Source organism: Rutilus rutilus (assembly GCF_951802725.1).
Source record: "Rutilus rutilus genome assembly, chromosome: 23".
NCBI lineage: Eukaryota > Metazoa > Chordata > Actinopteri > Cypriniformes > Leuciscidae > Rutilus > Rutilus rutilus.
In genome coordinates this window covers 12679360-12705678 of record NC_140233.1, presented here as the reverse complement: position 1 = coordinate 12705678, position 26319 = coordinate 12679360, and the positions used below count along the sequence as shown (strand labels likewise).

The following is a 26319-nucleotide window of genomic DNA, read 5'->3' as shown; positions in this document are numbered from 1 at the left end:
ATTTCAGATTGCATTTGTGAAGCTGCTTCAGGTTCTGCTGAATGTTTGTGCGGCTGGACGTCTGTATTGAGAACACGACTGGTTCTGCGTATAACGCATGATTAATAGCTGCTGTCACGCCAGACCAGAGGGACAAGCATTTCATACAGATCCTGCCAACATGATAGATCACACAGGTCTGCTTTAACACGGACACGAGGCATTTTGATAACCTGTAGGTCACAAGAAGTTCTTCCCAGGTCTCACTTTTAATCTACACATTCTGTTTTGTCTTCATTGTCTTGACTGCAGTCAGATCAGTGCGTAAATAGGACATTCAGCATCGGTCAGCTGATCATAAGACACTTTTGGAGGACTACTAGATCATAATAAGCAGGCTCAGTTCTTTTAGCGCACCAGAAAAGACGTGTTTTGGTTTAATTTGAGCTGAATCTTGCAATCTTGAGCTTCTGTAGTTTTCCATCATTATCATTGGATCAGGAAAAATGCGGGATGTGACCTTGGTCATCATGACCATCTCTAATAAGACCCAAATGGGCTGCAGCTGCATTTACATTTCTTTAAAGCATTGCACAAGCTTGCTGATCCAAGGCTAAATGCAAACTCTATACTTTCACCAAGTTATGTAATTCTTACATTATTAAACAAATATATTATGATTTAATAATATAAATAATATCAATTTGACAAACAATTCTACCACTAAGTAATGTACTACTGTATTTATATTCTCATATATATATATATTTTGATATTTTATTCAGTATTTTATTTATTGGATGTGTAACTAGTTGTTGAATACACACGCTCAAACGCATAATGCAACATTTCCAAAGTAAGAAATTTATAATAAATTAATATAGTAAACATTACATTATTTAAATATTAAAGTAAATATTATTATTTTATATTATATTCTCACCAACACCAATGATACGCAAGTAAAATAATGCAATACTACTAAATCATTGCATTTATGGTAAAAGTACACTGTAAAAAATTTGCTGTAGTTATGCAGCTGTTTGCCAGTAACTTACTGTAGATTTAAATGTATGTTATTTACTGGCAACAGTTTGTTAAATGTTAACTTTTGTTAAATGAACATTAAACATTAACAAGTCTTTGTCTTTACAGAATAAAATTATAAAATAACAATCTAATGCAAAGCATTCTGGGAACCAGAAATCTTCATCAACCTTTTTCAGTTTTTTTTTTCCTTCAGATTTTGGTTCCCAGAATGCTTTGCATGAGGCTGTTATTTTAGTTTTATTCTGTAACGATAAAGACTTGTTAATGTTTAATGTTCATTTAATTTTGAACAAATTGTTGCCAGTAAATAACATCAATTTAAATCTACAGTAAATTACTGGCAAGTAGCTGCCAGTAATACTGTAATTTCTACAGATTTTTCTAACAGTGTATCTTTAATCAAAATAAATAAATACATTTCACATATTACTCTAGAGTATTTAATTTTAGTAATATTTACTATAATATGATTTAATTATAGATTTCTTACTTTAGAAATGTTGCATTATGCTTTTGAGCATGTGTATTCAACAACTACTTACACCTCCAAGAAATAAAAATACTGAATAAAATATTTGTTTAAATATATCTTTTTCAGCTATAAACCAGAAACATCCTTTTATAATAATTCTGCTGAAAATAATAATAATAAAAAAAAAATATATATATATATATTATATTATATTATATTATTACATTATATAAACTGCAAAAGTCATCATTTAATGGTGTTTGTTGTGTGATGTTGATCTCTACATGTTAAAGATGTTAAAGAGTAAAGCAGCAGTATATTTGAGGCTGGTAAAGCAGGTCAAGGCTGCTCTTCTGCAGTAGTTCTGTGTATGTGTGCTGACTCACTGAATCTGGGTCCCGCTGATGCTCCAGGAAGGAGGAGAACTCCACCAGCCGCAGTTTAGAGGTGCCGATAGAGCGCCCGTGCCACACCGGCACTGCAGCTGTGAGGGCTGTGGGGGACTCGTAAGCTACACACACACACACACACATCAGTGATGGATTAAAGAAATAAGACCACAGCCGTTAAAGGGATAGTTCACCCAAAAATGAAAATTCTGTCATCATTTACTCACCCTCAAGTTGTTCAAAACCTGAATGTTCTGCTGAGCACAAAAGAAGATATTTTGAAGAATGTCGGTAACTAAACAGTTGATGGACTGATGGAGTTGATGGATTTTTTTTTGTCCTACTATGTGGCCCATCAACTGTTTGGTTACTCAAAATATCTTCTTCTGTGTTCAGCAGAAGAAAGAAACTCATACAGGTTTGGAACAACTCGAGATGAGTAATAAATAAATAAATGAATATATAAATATATAAATGAGTAAATGCTTGAGTAAAAAAAACGTGAGTAAATGACAGAATTTTCATTTTTGGGTGAACTGTCCCTTTAAGAGTGATTTAACTATAATAAATATACTAGAATCTTCTTACACTAAATAATTTAATTACATTGTTTTAATATGATAGTATACATATAATTTATATATTTACATATTATATTACAATTAAAACTAAATATATAATAGTGTAAATATACTTTTTATTTATTAATGTTACATAGAAAATAAATTATATTACACATTAACAATATTAATAAAAATTTTATAATAAACAAGTCTTCAACCAAGTAATGTAATTATCCTATCATATTATAAATATATATTTTATTTATATTATATAATATAAACTCAATTATATTATAAATGAATAATACAATTCTCCCACCAAGTAATATACTTGTTATATTCTCACATAATATTATGTTACAAAATGATATATATATATATATATATATATATGAAACACATTTATATTATTAATTAATAAAAATGATTCATGTAATAAACAATACATTAATAAAAACGTCCACAAAGTAATAAAGCTGTGTTGACAAAAGCAAAAGCTTTGAGTGGCTCATCAAATCAAATACAAGAACCAGCTTGATCCTTGTTGAAAATATACTAAATCTAAGTAAGCATGCCAACTAAATGTCTGTCAATGGTAGATGTACAAACCTGCAATAGCTGTGGCCGTCTGGATGGGGTAATTCTGCTGTGAGAACGGCTTTATACTGAGGAACAAGAGAGCTCATTATTACAAGGTGTCATTTAGTCATTTAGGTGTCATGCATTACTTTACTAGGTACGAATTCAGCCATGTGTAACTGAATTAGTTTAAGTTCTATATACTTACTCTTGTGAGGAACCAGGCTGTCCTGTTGGCACCTGCCAAATCTAGAAAGGGAGCAAAAGCAACACTCATTCACTAGAGTGAAACGATACGCATGGACGCTCGTCCTTTAAATGGACACTAATGGCTTTAAAGTGTGCTGGGGCATCTCTTACCCCTGTGGACCCAGGTAAGGTGGCCCGTGGGAGTCCCGCGAGCCCCAGCCGGCTGTGGATGGCCGTGGCCGAGACGATCTGCGCTGAAGACATGGCCGCCATCCTGCTGATCGCATCATTCTTCACGCTCTGGTCCTTCAACGACACACATCACAGAGAACATCAGTCAGCTCCTGTATTTCTAACTTAAAGCCAGAAGGTCTCATCATTTCTTCAAATGAATTCGTCTTAAGACCTGACGGGGTGAAAAAGTAGGTGAGGCCCATTTAAACTGCTCTACGGAAGCATGATTATTTAAACAAGCTAAATGGGAACATTTTTTGTCATTGACCTTTGAATCTGAAAATTAATTAACTTTTTATATAAAACGTAGCCTTATATAAGCGCATATAGCAGAGGTAAATTGTACGCGAGGAACTCAATGCTGTAAAACAAAGGAAACTACATTTAATTCGGCACAGAGTGCTTTCTGAATCACAGATATGTGAATTACTGTGAATGTACAGTAAGACCAGCAATATGCCCTCAAATGTTCTCGTAACGAGTACTCAGAGCTCCCATCATGCATTGCACATTAACTATGCATGCTGTTGCACCATTTGGTGAAGTCTGGTGATAGACTTATGTGGCTTGTGTTACTCATTTGGAGAATGTGAGCTCTGTTTTTGTCAGCTGCAGTGCATGAAGGCAGCAGTCAGTCCGAGTGTCTGATCAATGGGTTTCATTCTGGTCAAGCACGCTGTCAAGTACTGGAGTGCATACGCTCAAAGAAGAGCCTTTTGTGTAATCAAATGAGTAGCCGATCCTATTCCCCTCTTTTTTCCCTTCTGGTTACTGTCCAGGCTTATAAAGAAGGCAAAAAAATTAAAGACTAATCAGAAGGTTTACCTTATTAACTGCAGGTTTAGTGTTGTTCATATTAAAGTCAGCATGAAATCCCTCCCTCCTGCAGTGACATCTCTTCTCTGTTTACTGGCGCGAGGGCGGGACAACCCGTCAATCACATGAGATCTACCAATAGCAAACCGCAACTATCCAATCAATTCCTGATGGACAAAATCAAGTCTCGTCCTACATTGTTTTTTTTTTTTTTAACTATCACAACATACGTTTCATGCCGACTTTAAGTACCGTCAGTATTAAATACAGTGCGATAATCGGCGATATTTAGGTCTACAATGTATGAAAATGGCATTGAGCTGTATAACCTTTATCGTTCTGCAGGAGAACTTGTCAAAGTGTTTTCATACAAGCAAATGATGTCGATGGCAGAACTGTCATTCGCTGTTTAACCACCAGATGCCACAGCTGCTCAAAAGCGGGATCCTTTGACACCCCTCCTCCTTTACAGGTCAGACCATCAGCCAACATGCCACTATATGCATTATGTTGTAAATAGTACAATGAAAAATGTTGTATTAGTTATTTTAATATAACTGTATATATGATCCTTCAGCAAAGACACATTGATCAAAAGTAACAGTAAAAACATGTATAATTTCAAATGAATGCTGTTCTTTGTTTCCACAAAAATATCAAGCAGCACAACTGTTTTCAACATTAATAATTTAAGAAATATTTCTTGAGCAGCAAATCAGCTTATCAGAATGATTTCTGAAGGATCATGTGACACTGAAGACTGGAGTAATGATGCTGAAAATTCAGTATTGCATCACAGGAATAAATTACATTTTATAATATAGGAAACAGTTATTTTATATGTTAATAATATTTAACAGTTTTATTGTATTCTTGATCAAATGCAACCTTGGTGAGCATAAGAGACTTATTTCCAAAAATTTAAAAACTAATTGTATACATAATTTTACATAATATATATATATTTTTTGAATCATTTAATAATATAATTTTTTAAATATTTTATTAATTATAAATATGTATTGTCAAATAATTTAACATTAGCCTGTCATAACCCACAGTCATATTTTATTAAATCGTTTATTTAAAAATATTTTTTTTTCACTAAATTACTATTTAAAATACGATTTGAATTAAATAATTAAATATGTATTTTTGATCAAACAAATGCTGTTTTGGTAAGAATAGAGACTTCTGTCCAAAAAAAGTCATTATCTATGAAATAATATAATAAAAAATAATTTTTTAACCATTTAATAATATGATTTAAAACAAATATTTGAGCATCATAGGTTATCAGGCTAAACAATACCAGTGACCTGAAACTGCATAGACAAGTCTGGAAATTGGATTAGATTGGATAGTTGCTCATATATTGTCACATGCATACATAATATCTAAAGGTCTGCCTTTGAGTTTCATGCTGCTTTTCAAATCATGCGCTTGTCCTTGAACAACTTTGCTCAAGCCAAGTATATAACACATTATCACGCATTTTTCAGTGTGTATGCAACGCCTGGCAAAATGCAGTTTCTTCCAAAACAAACACACTTTTGTGCGAGACAGGAAGGAAACGGACAAACATGTGGAAGAAAAGAAGTTAGCCAGTTGACTGCATACTAAGCAGGGCAGTCACAAGCAGGAAATCTAGGTTACAGACAGCCAAACAGCAGGGCACTCGTACACACACACACACACACACGCTGTTCAGTACGGATATGGCCTGAGAGAATACACATACACACGCACACTGTGTCAAACACAAGATGTAGGCATGTACCTTTAGCTTGGAGTGAAATTCTCTGGATTTCCGCCGGGCAAGAACCTGGATATGACTGGAGACCTGGTCACACACACACACACACACAAAAGGAGCATTTTGTAACCATGGAGATGAAAGGCTCCCTGCCATTAGCCACAAAAAACATGTACTTTAATTACAAACAGAACATCTAATACAACCTTTCACATAGTTTGTTCAGGAACGAAAGAAGCATGCGATCAGCTGTTTAATTAGTTAAGAATTCCGTTTTTAAGTCAAACTGACTTTACAGTAAAACTGTAAAGATTTGCAGTGAACAGAGCACAAAGCAACAGGTGTCCGCTCGCTGAACAACGCTTCGGTAACTAAGGAAGGCAGTAAGCCAGCGAGACCACGTTTGGTTGAAGCTGTAAACAAAGCCTGGCTTGTCACTGTCACTGTTGTGAATTTACTGGAAATAAACTGTAGTTCAGCCTCGGTTAACCAACATTATTTATTTCATGTCATGCTTAGAATTTGAAGCAGCTCCACTAACCTGCTTTCTCGTCCGTGTTTTTCCCGTTCTGAGTTTGATGTATCTGGCGATTAATTCGTTACGACCTGTAAGAGAAAACAAAGAAATGCTCGTTTATGGACAACAAAATTATATGCAGTCAATATTTATATTTTAAAGAAATGATTTCAGTGACTTCATTCATAGATATAGGGGAATACATGAACAATTACACAACACAAACTGTCTTTCAAACAATTCAAGATTTTAATTTTGCATATTTATTATTTTATATGTAATAAACCGCAATTAATGGCATATATAAAATTATTAAATATTGTCTTTGAATTTACAATATTGTGGCAGTCGAATAAATCATTCAATAGACCAAAAAAAAATCAATCAAATCAAATCAATATATTGTTATTGTTCCAACCCACAGTAATTCATATAAAATAAAATTTAAAAAAATAAAAAAATAATTAATTAAAAAAATTTAAAAAAAATTAAAAAATAAAAAATGTAAAAAATTTAATTTTTTTAATTTTTTTTTTACATTTTAAACATTTAAAAAATTAAAAAAATGTAAAAAATTATAAAATTAAAAGTGAATAATTAATTGTATGTTACTAAATTAACATTTAAAATGCAATTTGAATTATATGGTGAAAGCAAAGATTATCAGTGCATAACTTGTTTATTCCTCATAAAATGCTAATTTATTGAATTAAAGAAGACTTGAAATAAGGAGCTATGGAAGCTTCTAATGTGAATAATAGAGCTTTTAGTGCTTTTTGAAGTCTGACAGCCTCTGGTCACAATATACACAAAAGAAATGCTGTGTTGTTTCAACCCAAGGTTGGGTCAAATATCAAACACAACTGTTGGTTTTAAGGTTTAAATTAAAAATGTAAACCCAATGGTTGGGTTAGTCTATATTTGACCCAAACATGGGTTGAAACAACCCAGCATTTCTTTGATGTTTCACTGTACGGAAAAGAGCCACGTGAACCTTCTTCAAAACATCTCCTTCTGTGTTTCGCGGAAGACAGATGTCATTTGGGTTTGGAATGACATTAACGTGAGTAAATAGTTTCATTTTTTGGGCAAACTATTCCTTTAAGGACAATATCTGACTGTCAGTCAGGGTATTTTCTCCAGCTAGCCTTTACCCAATGTGCTTGCAGTGTAATCTCTTCTAACCCAGACCTGGGCCTCCCTATTCTTCCAAACACAAACATTCGTGTACACACACACACACACACACACACACACACACACACACACACTCTGCACACTCACAATGCGGGCATTCATGCACACTCCGACTCTCAGATCAAAGAATCTCCAAACGGCCAGCTGTAAGCATGCTTACTGCTGCATAATTCATTCTTTTCAGTCACTTGAAAACATGCTCAGCTGGACTTGGCAAACCTGCAAAACAACCTCCAGAGAGAAAGGGGACTTACAGGGACGGAGAAAGAGAGCCTGTCGACGAATGTTGAGTTTTGAGAGTCTCCCCCGTGGAGTTTAGTAGACAAACCAAAGCATAAACTGGTCAAAGAGACTGGTTCACTCTCAACGAGAGATAAGATAAACACTATCAGTTGACTAAATACTGAATGAATTTTTTTTAATTGCTAACAAGCATTAAACAACAAAACATCAACAAAATGTCTAGTATAATGACGTGTGTGTGCAGTATTGGAGCTGTGTCAGGAGGAATTTCCGTGTGGAGTTTGCATGTTCTCTCTGTGTTGGCGTTGGTTTCCTCTGGGTTGACCCCACAATCCAAAGACATACAGGACAGGTTAACTGGAGACTGTAAGTTTGCCCGAAGGTAAACACACATGTGTGTGTGTGTGTGTGTGTGTGTGTGTGTGATGGGCCGGCCGTCTGTCTTAAGGTATTTTCCTGCCTCCGTCCCGAGATACTGGAAAAGGCTCCAACCTCTCCACAACCCTACATAGGACAAGCGCTTTGGAAAATGTATGGAATATATGGATGGATGGACAATGTGAGAGTTCTAGTCCTCCCTCTCTCAGCCACTCTTCTCTCCACACCAATGTGTCTTCCCTGATCCATATCCCCAAACAAAATCTTACTTAAAATCTTAAAATTACTACTGTAATAGACTAAAAATAGGGCACCTGGGTTGGCTTTCAATGAAATTGCAACTAGTTGTTTTTGTAATAATTATTATTTAATTTTTTTTGCCACTAATTTTATTTCAATATAATTCCTGCAGAAATTCAGAATTTGCCTTCTGATTTGAATGTGTTTTTATCGTTTTTTAAAGCATTGTGTTAGCATTCAAAAAATGTACTGCAAATATATAGTGTTTTGCAAATGGTGAAGTATGAATGACAAAAGTGTTCATGGATTTTGTGGCCATTGAATGCTTTTTTTATGTAAAAGCAATGAAAAATGATTCAAAGTTTGGTTTGGTTTCTGTTTCGCTGAATGTGTGAAGAGTTTTGCAAATGTGGCGTCAGCATTGACCGATGCTTGTTAGCAATTGAAAAACTACAGTGACAACATAATAAAAAAGAACAGAAATATGTAAATATAATATTATATAAATATATAATTATATAGTATATAACTATATTTTACTAAATGTTTATATATTTATATATATATATACACATATAAAAAAGATTATATGAATATTATATTAATATATATTAATATTAATTATATATTATATTTATAATTACATATAATTATAATATATAAATTATAATAAATAACATATATATATATATATACACACATTCAGACATTTTTATTTATATATATATTACATACATTATATATTACTAATATATTAATATTGAATTAATTATATAAATATAAGTACTTATGTAGACCTTTTTTAATTCAATATATTACTTATGTTTTATTATTAATAAAATCACTATTATATGAATTATACATAATTAAATTATAAATTATATTTATATATGGCTGATGATCCACCAATAACAGGACATCTGAATCTTCTGATGACTCAGCAATGTCAGGCAACACTAAGTGAAGTGTGTGTTTTTTTTTTTTTTTTTTTTTTTATTCATTCAGGTTTGGTGATGACTTACTCGACACTGAGCCTTAAAAGTGAGTGATTACAAAAATGTTAAAAGCAAACAAGACTGAGAAACACTTATAGCTGAACAGATGGACTAAACTTAGCTGCAAAACCCAGTGAGGGGGTCGGGGTGCATTCCTTTCTAACAGTGTTACAAAAGTATTGGAGTAATGCTGGTGGACGTCACATCACAAAAACCATTGAGGATGTGGAGGGTTAAAGGTCATTAAATTACAATATCAGCTCGATCAGCAAGTAAAGAGGAACACCCGCTGTTTGCAATTAAAAGCGAGCTGATAAATGGACCTCACATTGACGCAGAGTTAACCTCAGCGTTCCCTCTAAGGGGAAACATGGCGCCAAAAATGTGGCTCGTCAATCATTGTGCACTGACAGCTTACTCTCCCATCCGTCTCTTCCACCAAACCTAATGAAAGGCTATGATACATGCTGTGATATCCAAACCTGCCTGCTTTTCTCAGGACTTTTCACTTTTCAGGAAAGCAACAGGTGCAATCATTTACTCACTCTCATTCCAAACCTGTATAACTGTATGTTACTTACACTTATATACTTCAGAGAACTTGAAGCTCTTTTGTGTCCTGCAGGGGGAAAAAAGTTGGTTTGTAAAGTCATGAGGGTGAGTGAATGATGATTCGTCATTTAAATGTAGTTATTATCCCTACAAGGTTGTGATAATACAGTAAAATCACTTTAGCGCTTTGCTAGCATGACCTACTTTTAGCTTAATGCTGAGCCAAATTGTTCTTTCTTCTGATTTCAGATAACACAAACTCAAGCCTCCGTTCTGCAAGTGATGTCATGGGTCACTGAAGAGAAAGGGTGATGTCAGAAGCTGAGAGCGGGCCTGACGCGTGGCTCACATTCTCTCTCTCTCTCTCTCTCTCTCTCTCTCTCTCTCTCTCTCTCTCTCTCTCTCTCTCTCTCTCTCTCTCTCACACACACTCAATTTGATCATTTTGCTATCATCTTGTCAACTCTCAGAAAAGTGGTGAGATTGGATAAAAGAATTTGGTTCTCCTCGCAAATCTTTGACCGTTTCTAATGACCCACAAGTATTGGGGTGTTGGCCCGTGGGTGTGGCGGTGACGGGCTAGGTAGTAACCCCAAATCTTTGGGACAATGGCTCCGCTGCACTGCCAGGCCTGATGGATGACTCTGAGGACTCGCTGCCATTACAATCACAATGGCCTAAACTAACAATACAAAGACTTTTCTGTAGGAGGTCCATGACTAAGGAATGACGAGTCTAAACTGAGACTGCAATATTCATGGCCGATTTCCATGTGCATTACAGAGATCAACAACTCACCTGTTGATTTACATTACCTTAAGTAACAGTAATAAAAAAACAGAATCGAATGATAGACTTAATAATAATATTATAATGTGATATTTGTCATTTAAAAAATATTTAAATCACAAAAACAGACTTGAAATAAATAAAAGCATAAATTAATTAATTTTGCATGACATTTTGAAAAGTATTTCTAATGTATGTTATGTTATATAAGAATTATGTATTTTTGTCATTTTGTCAGTTTTCTTTTATTTATCTTCAATTGTTCTTTTATAAAAAATATACAAATATAAAACTTAAAATAAAATACAATAAAAAAAATTTATACACACACACACACACACACACAATATAAGTTCAAGTTGAGTTTTGTGAAAGATAATAATAATAATACATTTATACAATATATTTAAATTTATGTTATACAAATAATTATAATAATATAAATATGTATAATATAAATATATTATTATAATAATTATTTAATATTTAATTATAAATATAATGTATAAGTAAATATGGTTTAGTTTATATTTTTTTAATTACAATTATATATTTAAATAAAATTGAAAACAAAAGTATGTGACGGATCAGTTAACAAGCATCATAATATTCCAAAATATTGTTTTATTTGATCATTTCTATCTCAAAAAAACACCTCGGACATTTAAATTCAGAGAACAACTTCAATGTCTGCAACTTTACTCAACTACTAAGGTTGAAAATAACTTAACTAAAATCTGCCAATCAGAACAAGTTCGATCAAGTTTGACTGTGATAAATCAAGGTATTCTAACTTGATTGACACTCCACATGGCCCAATCACACTAACAGACTAATGATCTACCTGCTCATTTAGCGCACAAGCACGCATGGTGAGGAACGACAAAATGCCATATGGATACAAGGAAAGGTCAGCCTCCAAAAGCAGATGGTGGTCTGAACAATCCCCTCTCTGGGAGTCAGTCAGCTTAGACTGATATGATCTACAGGCTCAATGCAGGTGTTTCCCTGAGAGCAGGACCGAGGGGTGCGGCCAGCTTTCCCCCTGCCAGATAAAGCCATTCACACACACACATACACACGCTTATGTGCACACACATGCCTGCTACCATCTGATTAGAGTTAGCCAGCTGTCCTCTGTGACGGGTAGAGCCCGTAACACGATGACACCCCTCTGTCCGCAAATCATTTTCAGAGGGAGGGTCTGAGAGGAAATTCAAGGCCAGATGGCAAGAGACCGTGACGGACAGTCTTTTCTTTTCCAGTGGACACAACCCCAACCCCCCCCCAACCCCCCATACACACACACCCCTCATCCCGCCAAATCTGCTATGATTATTTAGTGAAACCAAATCTGATAGGAAAGTCATGGACATGATCAGATGGACCAAATTTGTACTCGATAAACTCTCAACAATGCGCTAAAAATATATAAATATATATAGCCTAAAATCCAGTCCTGCCTTGAATTTATTCTTTTTAAATGTTGTTTCACTACACGTTCTAAATGTAAAATGGATTCTGAATGCATTTCACGGTCAAACAGAAGGAAGCACAGAAATGAAGGAACCGTTTCTACTGCCTCTGCTAGTCTGGAGTCACAGTAAACCGCTCACTGCAGTATGTTTGATGTTAAAAGCCCTGAAAGTGTGTACACGTACAACAACAGTCTGGTACTGAGAGAGCTCTAGAACGCTGAAAGCTTCTCCGCCTGCGATAGCGAAGCCAAACTGGAAGCACAGTGGAAGGAGTCGGTTTGGAGCTGTTTTCTTTAATGGGAGCAATTAAGCATGCTTCCTGTGTGTGTGTGTGTGTGTGTGTGTGTGTGTGTAACATGGTGCGCTGGCTGGAAACATCACACCAGCCTGCTGGAAATCACACATGAAAAATCCAAACAACCCCAAATGACCTCTCGCTCACTCACACTTTATCTCAACTCTTTCTCCATCATTTCATAAATCACTGTCTGCAAACTTTATGAAAGGAGAGCTAAAAATGAAGTTTGTCTGTCTGCCAGGGTAAATATGCCAATTGCCAACCAAATGACCTTGAAGAGAAACTTTTATTAAATGTATTTATCGGTGTATAATTTATGTATTTTAACACGAATAACACAATAAGTTTCAATTATACTCTTTTTAATGAGCACTTCGGTATTTGCAGCAACATCACAAAACCTTTTGGAGTTGACATGAAGCTGTACATGCTGCTGTTTTACAGTAACTGCCAATGAACAAAACAAATAGGGCTGCATGATTAACCAAAATAAAACCAGGAATCAAATAAAATCACGACGATATATGCTGCGTGTTTCACAGTGAAACGCTGCACTGTGTTTATTTACATGCGAGGTGTGATAGTGATAACATGATAGTGTTTTTAGTGTCTCAGAGTGGCTCGGTTTGAAGTAAATGCAGCTAAATTTTATTTCACATTATTTTATTATATTTTTTTATTGTACAGAGAAATTTACAATAGTATATATATATATTTTTTTTTTATAGTTATTATTATTATATATTTTCCTAAATACTCAATATTTTTAATAATCAATATTAAAGGTCCCGTTTTTCCTGTGTTTTTGAAGCTTTGATTGTGTTTACAGTGTGCAATATAACATGTGTTCATATTTCGCGTGTAAAAAAACACAGTATTTTTCACACAATTTACTTATCTGTATACCGCTGTTTTCACTGTCCTAAAAAACGGGCTGATGACTTCCTTGTTCTATGAAGTCCCTCCTTCAGAAATACGTAACGAGTTCTGATTGTGCCAGCGGTTCCTGTGTTGTGATTCGACAGCAGCTTAGCGCACGTTGCCCGGAAAGGTCCCGCCTCTTACCATAACGTGGAGATGCATGCGCTCAGTGTTATTGTAAACGTCCCTGGGAAGGCCGAAGGTGATTTGACTCCGGGATGAAAATAACAACGTTTCGACGACATGGCGACAAACACACTCTACAAACGCAACTCTTCCTCTTCTCCGTGGGAGCGCAACAAGACCACGCCCCCTTTTTTTGTGTATTCCTGTGGGCGGAGGTTAGTCAAAAAACTGTTCTAGTGACATCATTAAAGCAGGAAGTAGAGGGATGTAGTCCAAACCGGCAGTTCGCTGTAGGCTTTGAAAGGGGACTTCTGTTAAATAAAAGATCTCGCTTGGCATTGAACTTTGAGCTTTATAATTTTACAGGTATTATTTATGCTCTAACAGCAACATTACACACTAACTAAAGTTTGAAAAATGGGATCACGAAGAACAGGACCTTTAATACTAATCAAACTATACTATGAATATACATTTAATGCTTGAATCTGGTTGGTTGATGAACGTTCTAAGGTGTACAATTATTTTCAGGGAAACGCACGGCTAAAGTAGTTCTAGGCAGGTCTTGATATCGTTCCATATCACTTCGCCAAATGATTTCAGTTATTTCAAAGGTCTTTACAGCCTACAACAGCAGAAAAACAAAAACTGTACATTTGATCGCTCAGAAAGGGAATAGCACACCACTCCTCAATAAACCGCACGATGTGAGGTGATATTCATGTTTTATAGGTTTGAAAAAGTGTATGGTTTTCCTTGTCTTAACTGACAACACAGACAAATACGTGAAAATATTTTCAAAAATCGTTCACGCTTGAGAACCTTTTGAATTTCATACACTAATGAGGAACACAAGCTTCTTTACAGCTGCCACCAAACTAAAATAACATGCACTATACGGCTCAAGGACTCTCTGTAACATGATATCGGTGTCTGTTTCAATCACTCATCCGTCTCAAACAGTTAAGAGGTGTGAGGCTGAAGCATGCTGTGACCTGTCTCCTAACTGGCTCTCGGTGAGGTAACATCCAGGCCTCTCACACCTATCAAAGCCAAATGAGAACATTAATGCGGTTCACACAGGACTCATTTCTTGTGTCCATACGGTCTTCCGGGCGTCAGTCCCACCTTGCACGAAGCCCCTTTTTCAAATTCACACACCATCCCTTGAGAAACATGATTAAACTCTGTACCTCTGGGAAAGAAAACGAGCAAAATTACTCCTTGGCCCCATTTTATGCAACACAAAAGAAGCAAAGTGCAGGTTTAGAGTGGGAATATACATAGTTCTTTGGTAGACCTTGAAAAGTAAAGACTTTTTTTAAAGCGGCCCACATCGAGGGACCTCCTCTGGAGCACAATACAACTCTGAACACAAAAGCAATGTGATTTTACAAACACAACTGCCTCTCCCACCTGAATCCCTCCTTTTCCATCACACTACATCTCGCATCGACAAGCTTCCCTGTACCTTTACCATTATGTAAGGAAGTCTTTCTGTGTGACTTTAAACATACCCGTAGGTAGAGGTGTGGCGGGATTTTGTAAGGACTTAAAACATAATCGGCTGTGTAAGTACAGTGAGTAAGCACTTATGGGTGTATTACCCCATCTCGTTTTATCATTTTAGAATCATTTTAATAATGATTTTTAATCACTAGGAGATCGCATCTAGCTGTTGAGCTGTGGTGAGTTTGAATCTGGCTCACAACATTTCTCGTTCCTTAATTTACTCCTCTCTTTTCTAATCGACTTAAAGGGATAGTTCACCTAAAAATGAAAATGACCCCATAATTTTCTCACCCTCAAGCCATCCAAGATGTATATGACTTTCATCTTTCCGCCAAACACAATCGGAGTTATATTACAAAATATTATCACTGGCTTCCAGTAACGGCCGTATACAAGTAGAGTTCTGGCGGATGAGTGACCTTTGACAGCCAGGGGCCGGAGGTGTCAGGTTTGGGGACCACACGATTTCATCTCTGCTCTTTGCGGATGATGTTGTCGTGCTGGCCCCATCAGACCAGGACCTTCAGCATGCACTGGGACGGTTTGCAGCCGAGTGTGAAGCGGCTGGGATGAGAATCAGCACCTCCAAATCCGAGGCCATGGTTCTCAGTCGGAAAAGGGTGGTTTGCCCGCTTCAGGTTAGTGGAGAGTTCCTGCCTCAAGTGGAGGAGTTCAAGTATTTTGGGGTCTTGTTCACGAGTGAGGGAAGGATGGAACGGGAAATTGACAGACGGATCGGTGCAGCTTCTGCAGTAATGCGGTCGCTGTACCGGTCTGTCGTGGTGAAGGAGCTGAGCCGCAAGGTGAAGCTCTCGATTTACCAGTCAATCTACGTTCCTACTCTCACCTATGGTCATGAGCAGTGGGTTATGACCGAAAGGACAAGATCCCAGATACAGGCGGCCGAAATGAGCTTTCTCTGCAGGGTGGCTGGGCAATTCCTTAGAGATAGGGTGAGAAGCTCGGTCACTCGGGAGGAGCTCAGAGTACAGCCGTTGCTCCTCCACATCGAGAGGGGCCAGCTGAGGTGGCTCGGGCATCTTTTCCGGATGCCTCCTGGACGCCTTCCCGGGAAGGTGTTCCGGGCATGTCCCACCGAGAGGAGACCCCGGGGAAGACCTAGGACACGCTGGAGGGACTATGTCTCTCGGCTGGCCTGGGATGCCTCGTGTCCCCCCGGAAGAGCTGGAGGAAGTGTCTAGGGAGAGGGAAGTCTGGGCATCCCTGCTTAGACTGCTGCCCCCGCGACCCGGCCTCGGATAAGCGGAAGAAGATGGATGGATGGATGATGTAGGATGTAAGAGTAGTGTAAGCTTAAGTGAGAGTAGACGCCTCTTGCGGTTCAAACAAATAGGGCTGGGCAACAAACTCAAGCTCCTCTTCTATTATATCAAAATCCTCCAACATTTCTCTTTAAAAATACTAGTTTTTGACTTCTAATTTGTGACCAGTGTTTTGTTTTGCTCTATCCTCTGCGCTTCCGTGTTCGTGAATACGTCATGCATCGGGTCAGAGGTCACTCTTCCCTCAGAACTAGACTCAACGTACAGCTGTTACCGGAAGCCAGTGATTACAGTTTATAAAGTTATAAATATGAATCTTTTTCTTACAAAAACGCATAGCTTCGCTTCAGACGGCTTTTATGAACCCCCTGGAGCCGTATGGATTACTTTTATGATGGATGGATGCGCTTTTTTGGGCTTCAAAATCTAGGGTACTATTCACTCCCATTATAAAACTTGGAAAATCCAGGATATTTTAAACATAAATCTGATTGTGTTTGGCTGAAAGAAGAAAGACATATAGACCTAGGATGACTTGAGGGTGAGTAAATTATGTATGAATTGCATTTTGGGGTGAACTAACTACCCCCTATTAGCAATGATGTGCAAAACCAGTGGACTTCACCAATCTCAACAACTGACCATTGAGACACTGTTAGTTCCTATAAATAAATAAAAATGTATGTTCACTGCTTGTCTTTCATCTTTGAAAATAAATCTTAAGAAAAGAGTGGAGGCTTGATTTGTGCATTTGGTTTGCCTTGTTGTGTACTTCTGCTGCTGGCAGAGATTCAACAGCACACTAGTTAGCCAGAACAGAGTGACTCTAACTCCCATAACCACTAGTTTCCCCTGCGGAAAGTAATGTAGCCCAAACTGGCACCACAGTCTGGTCTGTTATCCTATTGTTAAAGACACAGCTTTGCAATTTCCAATCCTCCGAGGCACACATTATGTTCACAAAGCCCAACACTGCCTGAGTACACCAGTCTATTCATTATTTTACACTCACAATTTGCTATTATAAAATGCAGAAAGACATGGTGCTGTAAGGTAAAATTAATAATGTTTCAGACTCTGTTTGCATGAATAGAGCTGCACACAAAATGTCCTTTAAATTAAAGTAAATTGAAGGTATTTTACAACCAACGAAATACGCTACTGAAATGCCCGTCAAAGACTGAATAGCAATAATAGGTATTTTAGGACTTATATTTATTTACGAACATCAGATAAACACATTAAAGCAGATTTACATATATTCTCAATCATAAAATTCATAAAAACATCTGCTAAATGTGCTAAATGTTGGTATAACAAATGACAGGAAATACTTTAGCTATGCATTGCACACGAGTAAATACTTAATTACATTTTCAAAATGAAAACAGGCATACGGAAGCAAATCAATAATGATGCACAGTGTTGGTGCTAAACTAAAGTAAACTAAACTAAATAAAATAAACAAAATGTTCATTTAAGTTAGAATAAGTTTACTTTGTGAGAAGAAAAAAACAATTGGCATGAAATTACCACAGCTATGGGACGTCAATTATACTGTTTAGAGGTCAATATACGAAAATATTTGATCACAGAATGGCCAGGCATGTCAATTGTGCTTAAAAAAGCTACAATACATTTCTCAAGTATAGGTGGATATGGATGTCGGAATATAAATCACTTGAGAAATATTAATTGGCTGAGATTATGTTAAGTCCTCACAGTATATCCCCTTAGAAGTGAAACCACTGAGATTAGATCTTTCCTTCATTGAACCCAGCGGGGGACTGTCAAATCTACTTATGGCATGTTTTCTCTGCCTAAAATAAGCCTACTAGCAAAGCAGAGCCGAATGGTTTATAATATCAAAGGCGACAGAGAGGGCACACTAATTTTACAATGTTGGGGGGAAAAAATCATGCAACAACAGTCAAAAAGGACGTCTGTGAGGGGAAGGGAAAGGATTATGGGGAAAAAAGAAGTGCTTGGTTCACCTGTTAAACCACGCGGCAGCCGCCACAGCATTACGGACCATCTAAAGCAAAAACTCTGATTCTTTGGCTCGACTGCTTCCGTGATGCTGTAAAGAGCCCCCTCAGGTAAACAGTGAGATAAGCTGAGCCACGACACAAGGAAAAAAACCTATATTGTTTTGAAGTGAAAGGCGGTTGCTATAGGGATGGCTGCTAATTAACCACACGGCGCTTGCAGACCTGAGAGCGGCAGGACTGGGGACTAGGATCTTGACTTGTATAGGTCTGTGATGGGTACGCACATAAAATAAATCTCAAGCAGTTGTTATGGACGATGAAATAACGAAGGTGACGTAAAGCACAAGGCTAAGGAATGTTACACGGACACCAGCGTAGGAGGTGACAGGTTTGCCTCAGTGATTCAAGAAAAAAAAACCCACGAACACCAGCCAATTTATTTAGAAGGAAATGCCTGAAGGAAAAAACCACTGTGGCCATGGGAACAAACAGGTGTCTATTGAGAGACCTCAATCCATGTAACAGCACAACTTTTCTATTAAAGTTCAATTTGTCAACATTAGTTAAAACACTAACACTTTTTACAGCATTTATTAATCTAGGCTATTCTTCATGTTCACTCATAATACAGTTTTCACAACTTGACAAGTTAAAAATGTTTTAGTATACATAGAAATTCACATGAAGCTAGATTACCTAATGCATTAACTAAAAAATTACAATATTTGACCTGGTGAAACTCTTTTTGTCAGAAAATATGGTAATGTTAAAAATTATAAACCTTAAAGTAAAGTGTTACCAAGATTTCACAGGACAAGTTTCAAAAAGCAGAGCATGCAATTCGCAAAATCAAGGTCATGGGTTAGATTCCCAAGGAATTAATGCATGACTTAAACACCCTGAATCCAAAGCCGCTTTGGAAATAAGTGTGCGCCAATTGCATACATGTAAATGTTTTAAAAGGATAGGAAATTGGGAAAAGGCAAGAATTTGCAAGTTGGACTCAAAACTGCATCCCCATGGGGGCAGCAACCATGTGCACTGCTATTCTACCACGGAAAAATAAACTTTCAGTAAAAAAAAAAAACAGCGGCTTTATGATTTATAAACTTGTCCACCTTTTCCATCATGCATCCAGATTTAACAACTGTTTGGTTTCCGAGTTGTTCCTAATAAAGACAGCTGGATACAAGTCCAAGCAGAGTGAGGAGGCTTCACTGTGGACAAGGCCAAGAGCATGTTTAATATCCTACGAGAAAAGAAAAGCAGTATTCCCTCTTTCCATGACATCACCCCAGCCGAGAGTTTGAGGGAGGCGTTGGAGGAGGGGGTGGCTTTGGGGAATGAGGTGGGGGGGATTGGGAGCGCAGCTGGTGTCAGCCGCACGACCATCTGCTCCTAACTAATGGTTCACGCTGACTTTACAAACAGAACCCCGGACAGCCAACCCGCTCCACCGCCTGGCCCGCTGGAGTTCCGTTTTCCAGTTTCAGAGGCCCAACGGACCTCATCATCTCACCCTGAGGACAAACAACTAACAACTTCCCTGAGAACTTTCTGACGAGCCAACCTCAACAAACAACACACGATTACAAGCAGTCAAAACAACCCCCAACGGCAGTCATAACTCCACATAGCAAGTCAAAATACTGAGATTGAGAAAAAGGGCTGATTGTAAATTGTGTTAAGATGTATAACCTCAACATCTTAAAGGTGTATTCACACTAGAGCATTTCAAGCGACTGAAAGTCAATTTGACGTCACATTTGGGCTCATTTGGTTGGTTCAATCCACACTTAGAAACGGTGGACTGGTTCATGTGAACTCAAGATTCAATCTCGAGTTCTGACCTAGCAATCAAACCAAGCTTTTTTGACTCACCATACATTTTCCCCTCATCGGACAGGATGATTTTCCGTCGGCCGCAGGGTGGGTAGATGGCCAGGGCCTCCTGGAAGCTCTGCTCAATGTCAGGGCTCCACACACCCTCTGCGTCGTTGTCCATGGGCTTGTCGGCCGAGTCGCTCATCCTCTCGATATCCTCCCCGGCACTTTCACTGCCACTCCAGCTGCTGGGATCCATGGCGACGGCTGGGATCTCGGAGCCCGAGCCTGGGGAACTTTAGGTGCACTGACCTGGGAAGACCAACCACAAAAAAAAAGCAAATGATTTGTCTGTTCAACCTGAGGAGTTCTGCCAAGAGGTATTTTAAGTCTCTGACAACACAACAATTCAAGCAGGGGTAAACATGAAGGAAATGTGATTGCCATATTCATTTACAATGGTATTTCTTATGATATCCCAAAATACTTCAAAGATTACTATAGTTTTACCATAATGCTAACATTATGCAGTTCAAAACCATGGCAATTGAGTTCATTCATTATGTCGGTTAATGTTACTTTGGATACATTTGCTAATTGTAAAAATGTAGACAAATTTACTTTTAGCAGATATACACATTTAAAATGAACAGCATTTATCTTCCAGGAAAAACAGACCAAATATATTGATGACTCATCCTGCACTACAAAGATTTTGTCCAATCAGATGCTCTATGGATTGAGAATGCCACTGCGATGTTAAACAATGTCACTGCGTTTTTAAAAATGGCCTGTTTACAATTTCACACAGTAAATCTATTTGTGGTTTGGAAATGAAAAAATAATAATGAATGCTGACCACATTAAATACAATTAAAACATTCTCTCATCATCCATAAAAATACATCAACCCAAAAGCTAAAGATCAACACATGATTGAAAACCTATGAAGAAAAGGAAATGAGAAAACACATAAGCCACGCCAATTTAGGAATGGCACTTAGGCTAAACCAAAACAGCTGCTGTCTTAGAAGGGAACACTTACAAGCTGGCAATGATGTCAGGACAGCTTTTACATTTTGTGGTAGAAGATTGCTGAATGACAAATGTTGATCCCGTAGCTTAAGAGAGAGTGATTATCCCAAATCACATGCAACACTCCTCCGAGTCACTGTGTTTAGCATTAGCACCACACATTACGTTTAAAGTTAAAGGAAACTGCTTGCGCAAAAGCTCTGTGGCTAATTGCAATCTCATTATAAAAATTACACTAGAAATCAAGGAATGACAAAAAAACCCCAAAAAAACAAACATGCCCATGTGCAGCCAACTGCTCACACAAACAGTCAAGAGCACAACAAAATCAAACGTGTGTGTACTTTATAACTTTGAGGTAAAGCATGAGTTGTTAAAACAATACAAATCTCAACTGAAAGATCACACAGAGTGATTGCTAACTACAAACTTGTGTTTTCAAGTCATGGCTGGCTTAGCGGCTACGCTAACCGGGGAAATGCCCAGTGAAAACAGTGCTGCCTATTGTAGAACCACTAGCATGTGTTTCCTGTCAAATATGAGCAGGCTGCACTTTGCAATGTGTTAATGTGTGTGTACAAAGTGTTGGACCCTTGTGAAAATGAACACTTCAGCACACTTTTAAAAAGAGTAGTACTTATTACAGAAATAATATACTTTAAAAATATATACTTCAGTGCGAGCTGAATAATGTTTTCGGTCTATTAATTGCTTGTTATTTGCAATTGAATGAAAATGTATTCATGTATTAAATGCATTAAATCAATAAGTGCTTTTTTGACATAAAATTATAATCAAGTACTTCTCACATCAAAATAAGTGTACTACTTTAAAGCAGGATAAAATATTATAAATAAATGAAAAGTATTTTACTAAAAAAGTAAAACTTTTAATTTGGCATTAAAAGTAGTAAGTAGTAGTGATTATATTTAACTTTACATAAGAGTAATGAACTGTCATCTATTGTCTGTCCCCATTTGGATAGCTAAATGGGTGTGTACAAGTGTGTGACTGCAGTTGTAACTGACTGTTTTGTGTGTGTTTGTGTACTAAATGCTGGCATTGCAAAAAAAAAAGAAAAAAAGAAAGAAATTCACTCGTACTGCTGAAAGAGAGTGATAAAATGTGTGCATGCTGCAAACTGCTAAATGCTTGGGCTCTTAAACATCATCTTCCTGACTTGGAGATGAACTCAACTGTAATCACTTCCAGCACAGTCATGTGTGCACTTTTGGCTTGGCCCACAATTACACTGCAATCTGTAGTTTTCCACTTCTGGCACATCATGGAAACACTTACCGAATACTGTATTTGTACATTCAGCACACTACATCTGAGTTTCTACTTAGTGTCTTTGTTGAGCTGAACGAGCTCTATGCATATATCGCATGTGAAGGTTTTGTTTCATATACTCCCTGATCTTGTGCATTACCAGCCGATCGAACCAGAAGTACATGCTATAATTACTTTTACGGTAATAACTTGGAAATCTGAGAGATTCTACATGAGTTTTGAATTAGCATCAACAAAAGCAGGCTGGTGGTTTGGACATTTGTAGATTAAAGAGAGCCTGAGTGTGATGGTTTAATCGGAGAGAGCGAGAGAGGCGGCTCTCAACACACCACACATTCTCCCTGTAATTTACAAAACTTCACACTTCAAAAGAGAGAGAAACTCAGTATAAGAGAAACTGTAAAGAAGAAAGAAACTAAATAAATAAATAACCTGTTTTACTGGTCTATCAGGGATGAGTGATGTCAACTAAAGAAATTAAGTTTTCTCAACTTAAATTATCACGTTTTTCACGATAAAACGTGATAATTTAAGTTGAGAAAACTTAATTTCTTTAGGTGTTACCAATTGAAGTAATTTTATAAAGTTGATCCAACTGTTCACTTTTTACAGTGTAGCACGCACTTTCAACCAGAATATCATCCGTTTATGTGGACACTAATATAGTTATCGTTATTGTTATCATACTTGGTGTGAACGGCCATTAGAGTTACAATTTAATTAGAATTCTCAAAATTTCTTTTAATTTATCCACTTAAAATGGCCCTTTGGTCACAGTTTTTGCGTCGCACAGGTTTTTTTTGAACATCCCATCAACAACGTTACACTTTTAAGATGGCGTTTCAAGTTAAAAATAGTTCAACGACACATCTTAAAGTGACGGTTCACCCAAAAATGAAAATTCTGTCATCATTTACTCACCCTCACGTCAATCCAAAACCTACAAGAGTTTTTTGATTGTGAAAAACGCGAGAAAATATGTTGAAAAATGTCAATGGGGACCAAAATGTAATTTTTTCCCGAAATATCTTCAATGTTTCGCAGAAGAAAGTAATACGTGTTTGGAACAACAATGGCTGGATTTTTGTGGACTATCCCTTTAAACTAAACGCATGATAACATGCGTTACATTCAAGTTCTGTCAAACCAAAGACATTTGCACAAGCCGTCAGCCTTTGGACGTCAGGAAAAACCTCTGTGTTTCGTTATGTGTGCGCACGTAACGTCCCATAATTCCCGGCTGTGAGTCCACCCGGCGCGTCTGCACAAGCAGAGTGCCAGTCAAAGCCAAGATGTTGTGACTGCAGCAATATGGCAGTGCTTGATGTTGGAGAGCACAGTGCTTGTGCAGGGCCTCGGTGGCAGATGGAAGGCCGAGATTAGTCATGCAACAATGTACTGTGGTCACACTTACAATACACTTCACCCTCCAGGCAGCCTCAGCCGGCCAAACGAGAGGCATGGGTGCGATCCCACACAAACCGGGAGGAACACATCCACCCCGGGCAGCTGTCTCACTCCCTCTGGTCTACTCTCGCTGCCAATGGAGACGAGGGTATATAACAGTATACATGTGTACGCTTGTGTGTGTCCATGTCCACGGGGCGAGAACATCACTAAAGCGCCAGCTTGTTGTAATTAAATGTAATGATATGTATATGAGTACAGACAGTATTTGCGTGGGGTCCCATTTGTGTTGTAATGCTAGAAAACTCTATTACATGAGTGTAGATCACAGAATCGGCTTTATTCGATGCAAAACCATCACGCTGAGCTCTTTAAAGTGTTCGCAGGAGCCTCTCGCTCTCACTTCATTACCAAATTAAGCTGTAATCGAAGCGCCCGGCTCTCGTCTGCACATTAGCGGCTCCCTATTGATGAAGCTGGCAGCCGGACCGATGGAAAACAGCTACACTTCCACCCGCCTCCACTTTGCTGCTTTGGATGGTTTAAATGTATTAAAGAAACAGTTTACTTGGAATTACAGCCGTACCTTGAGTTATATGTTTGTAATTGCCCTGTGATTAGTTAAAGGTAATTAACAACTGGACTGTGTATGAACAGTTCGTTTTTTTTTATTGTTTTTTTTTAAGGGGTCTAGAGAGGAAAAAAATATGGCAAATGTGTGACAACACACATATATATATAATTTTTTTAATATAATATATATATACAATTTCTTTGAATTTCATGCATTTATATTTTTATTACACAATATTAGATAAGTGAAACAATTTCTATTTTATTCAAATGTATTTGTATAGCACTTTGTGTAGAAGAAAATATAAATGCAATATAACAGTGGTAAGCAAACATAAATAAAAAATTATAAAAAATATATAAAATTATAAAAAAAATACATATAATTTATATAGTTATAATTTAGTTTTTTTGTTTTATTTCCACTGTTTCACTGTTGTGTCAATAATAATAATGAATTAAATAAATAAATAAATTTACATGAAAAGTTTACATGAAAATACATAGCTGACTCTTATATTTGGGGGTCATTGGCACTAAAAACTCCTGATATATGCACGTCACATAAGCACAACATCAAATATTTGTTAATTATGTCAATTAATGTTCATATCAGTAACTTGAAGAGTATCAAAAAGACTATAGAGAACAAAACCGATCCGATTACAATAAAACAAAATACATAGTTGTAACGCCACTAGATGCTCCATTCATTTAATCAAAAAGAATGGTTACATTAACCCTCATAAACCGATTCCACTTACATAACAGGAGCTTCATAACGGAGAAGGCTTATTAAGTTATTAAGCGGTTTAAGGGTTTTCATATATCCAGTATCTGTAAGTGATCGCAAAGAGCCTTCCTCCAGTGCATTTCTAGCGGTGACACGAGATGCACGCACAATGCTATTAGTCTCTATATTACTCTGTCATCAGCCAGGAAATTCAATTAAGGATGACCTAAAAATCCCTTCTTTCAGTCTTTCTCTGAGAGAGAGAGAGAGGCTTTTGCATTTCAATGGCATGTGTTGTATAGCGGCCAGCACATCTTGTACTCTGATTGTCAGAGTAGTATTTGCTTAGATGAAACCGTGTCCTTTTATTTCTGCGAAGGAACCACGCCAGAGAATCCTTCCTCAAAGAAACCCTTGCCTTAGACTCCAAAAAAGCATTATAGGAGGAAGACGTCTTGAAGATGCAAGAAATGTGAAGGGTCCTTAAGAAATGGGCTGTTGATCCTATTCAGAAACATGTGCAAAGAAGCATCTTAAATCAGAAAAAAAATTCACAGCCTTGTAATACATCTTGAGCGCATTGTGCTCTATAACTTGGCATGTACTTCAAATTAATTATTTGTCACGCTGATGACTAAAGCGGGGGTCTTACAAAACACATAAGCCATCCTTGAGATTACATTTTACTCATCTAAATATGTACTGAACCCGCATGTCCAAGGCTTCATTCACCTGAGCTTTGCTCGCTCGCTCCCCAGGTTATGACTTTATTCAATGCAGTTTCGGAGGTCATACAAACCTGCTAATATCCAAGCGGAAAAAAAAACATGTCTGTGAATTGCACTGCATGGACTCCTAAGGGGCGGCGGTATGTAAGCACCGTTGTTATTGCTTTCCCCGCGGCTAT

The 26319-nt window shown here is 37.2% G+C and overlaps 1 protein-coding gene across 3 annotated transcripts in view; it reads right to left on the bottom strand.

The window, feature by feature from the left end:
• The window catches only part of tead1a (TEA domain family member 1a), a 39253-nt gene that overhangs the window by 6345 nt on the left and 6589 nt on the right, over positions 1-26319 (bottom strand). For 2 of the 3 annotated variants that reach the window (XM_084397432.1, XM_084397431.1), the window contains 7 exons: positions 20429-20683; positions 6569-6633; positions 6052-6114; positions 3393-3527; positions 3241-3281; positions 3063-3118; positions 1888-2012 (listed from right to left, as the gene is read on the bottom strand). In XM_084397432.1, the coding sequence (XP_084253558.1) occupies positions 1888-2012; positions 3063-3118; positions 3241-3281; positions 3393-3527; positions 6052-6114; positions 6569-6633; positions 20429-20630 (687 nt within the window). In that variant the 5' untranslated portion in view covers positions 20631-20683. Of the gene's footprint in view, positions 1-1887; positions 2013-3062; positions 3119-3240; positions 3282-3392; positions 3528-6051; positions 6115-6568; positions 6634-20428; positions 20684-21416; positions 21533-26319 lie in introns of those variants that run through there. The other variant, XM_084397433.1, reaches the window with a different exon arrangement.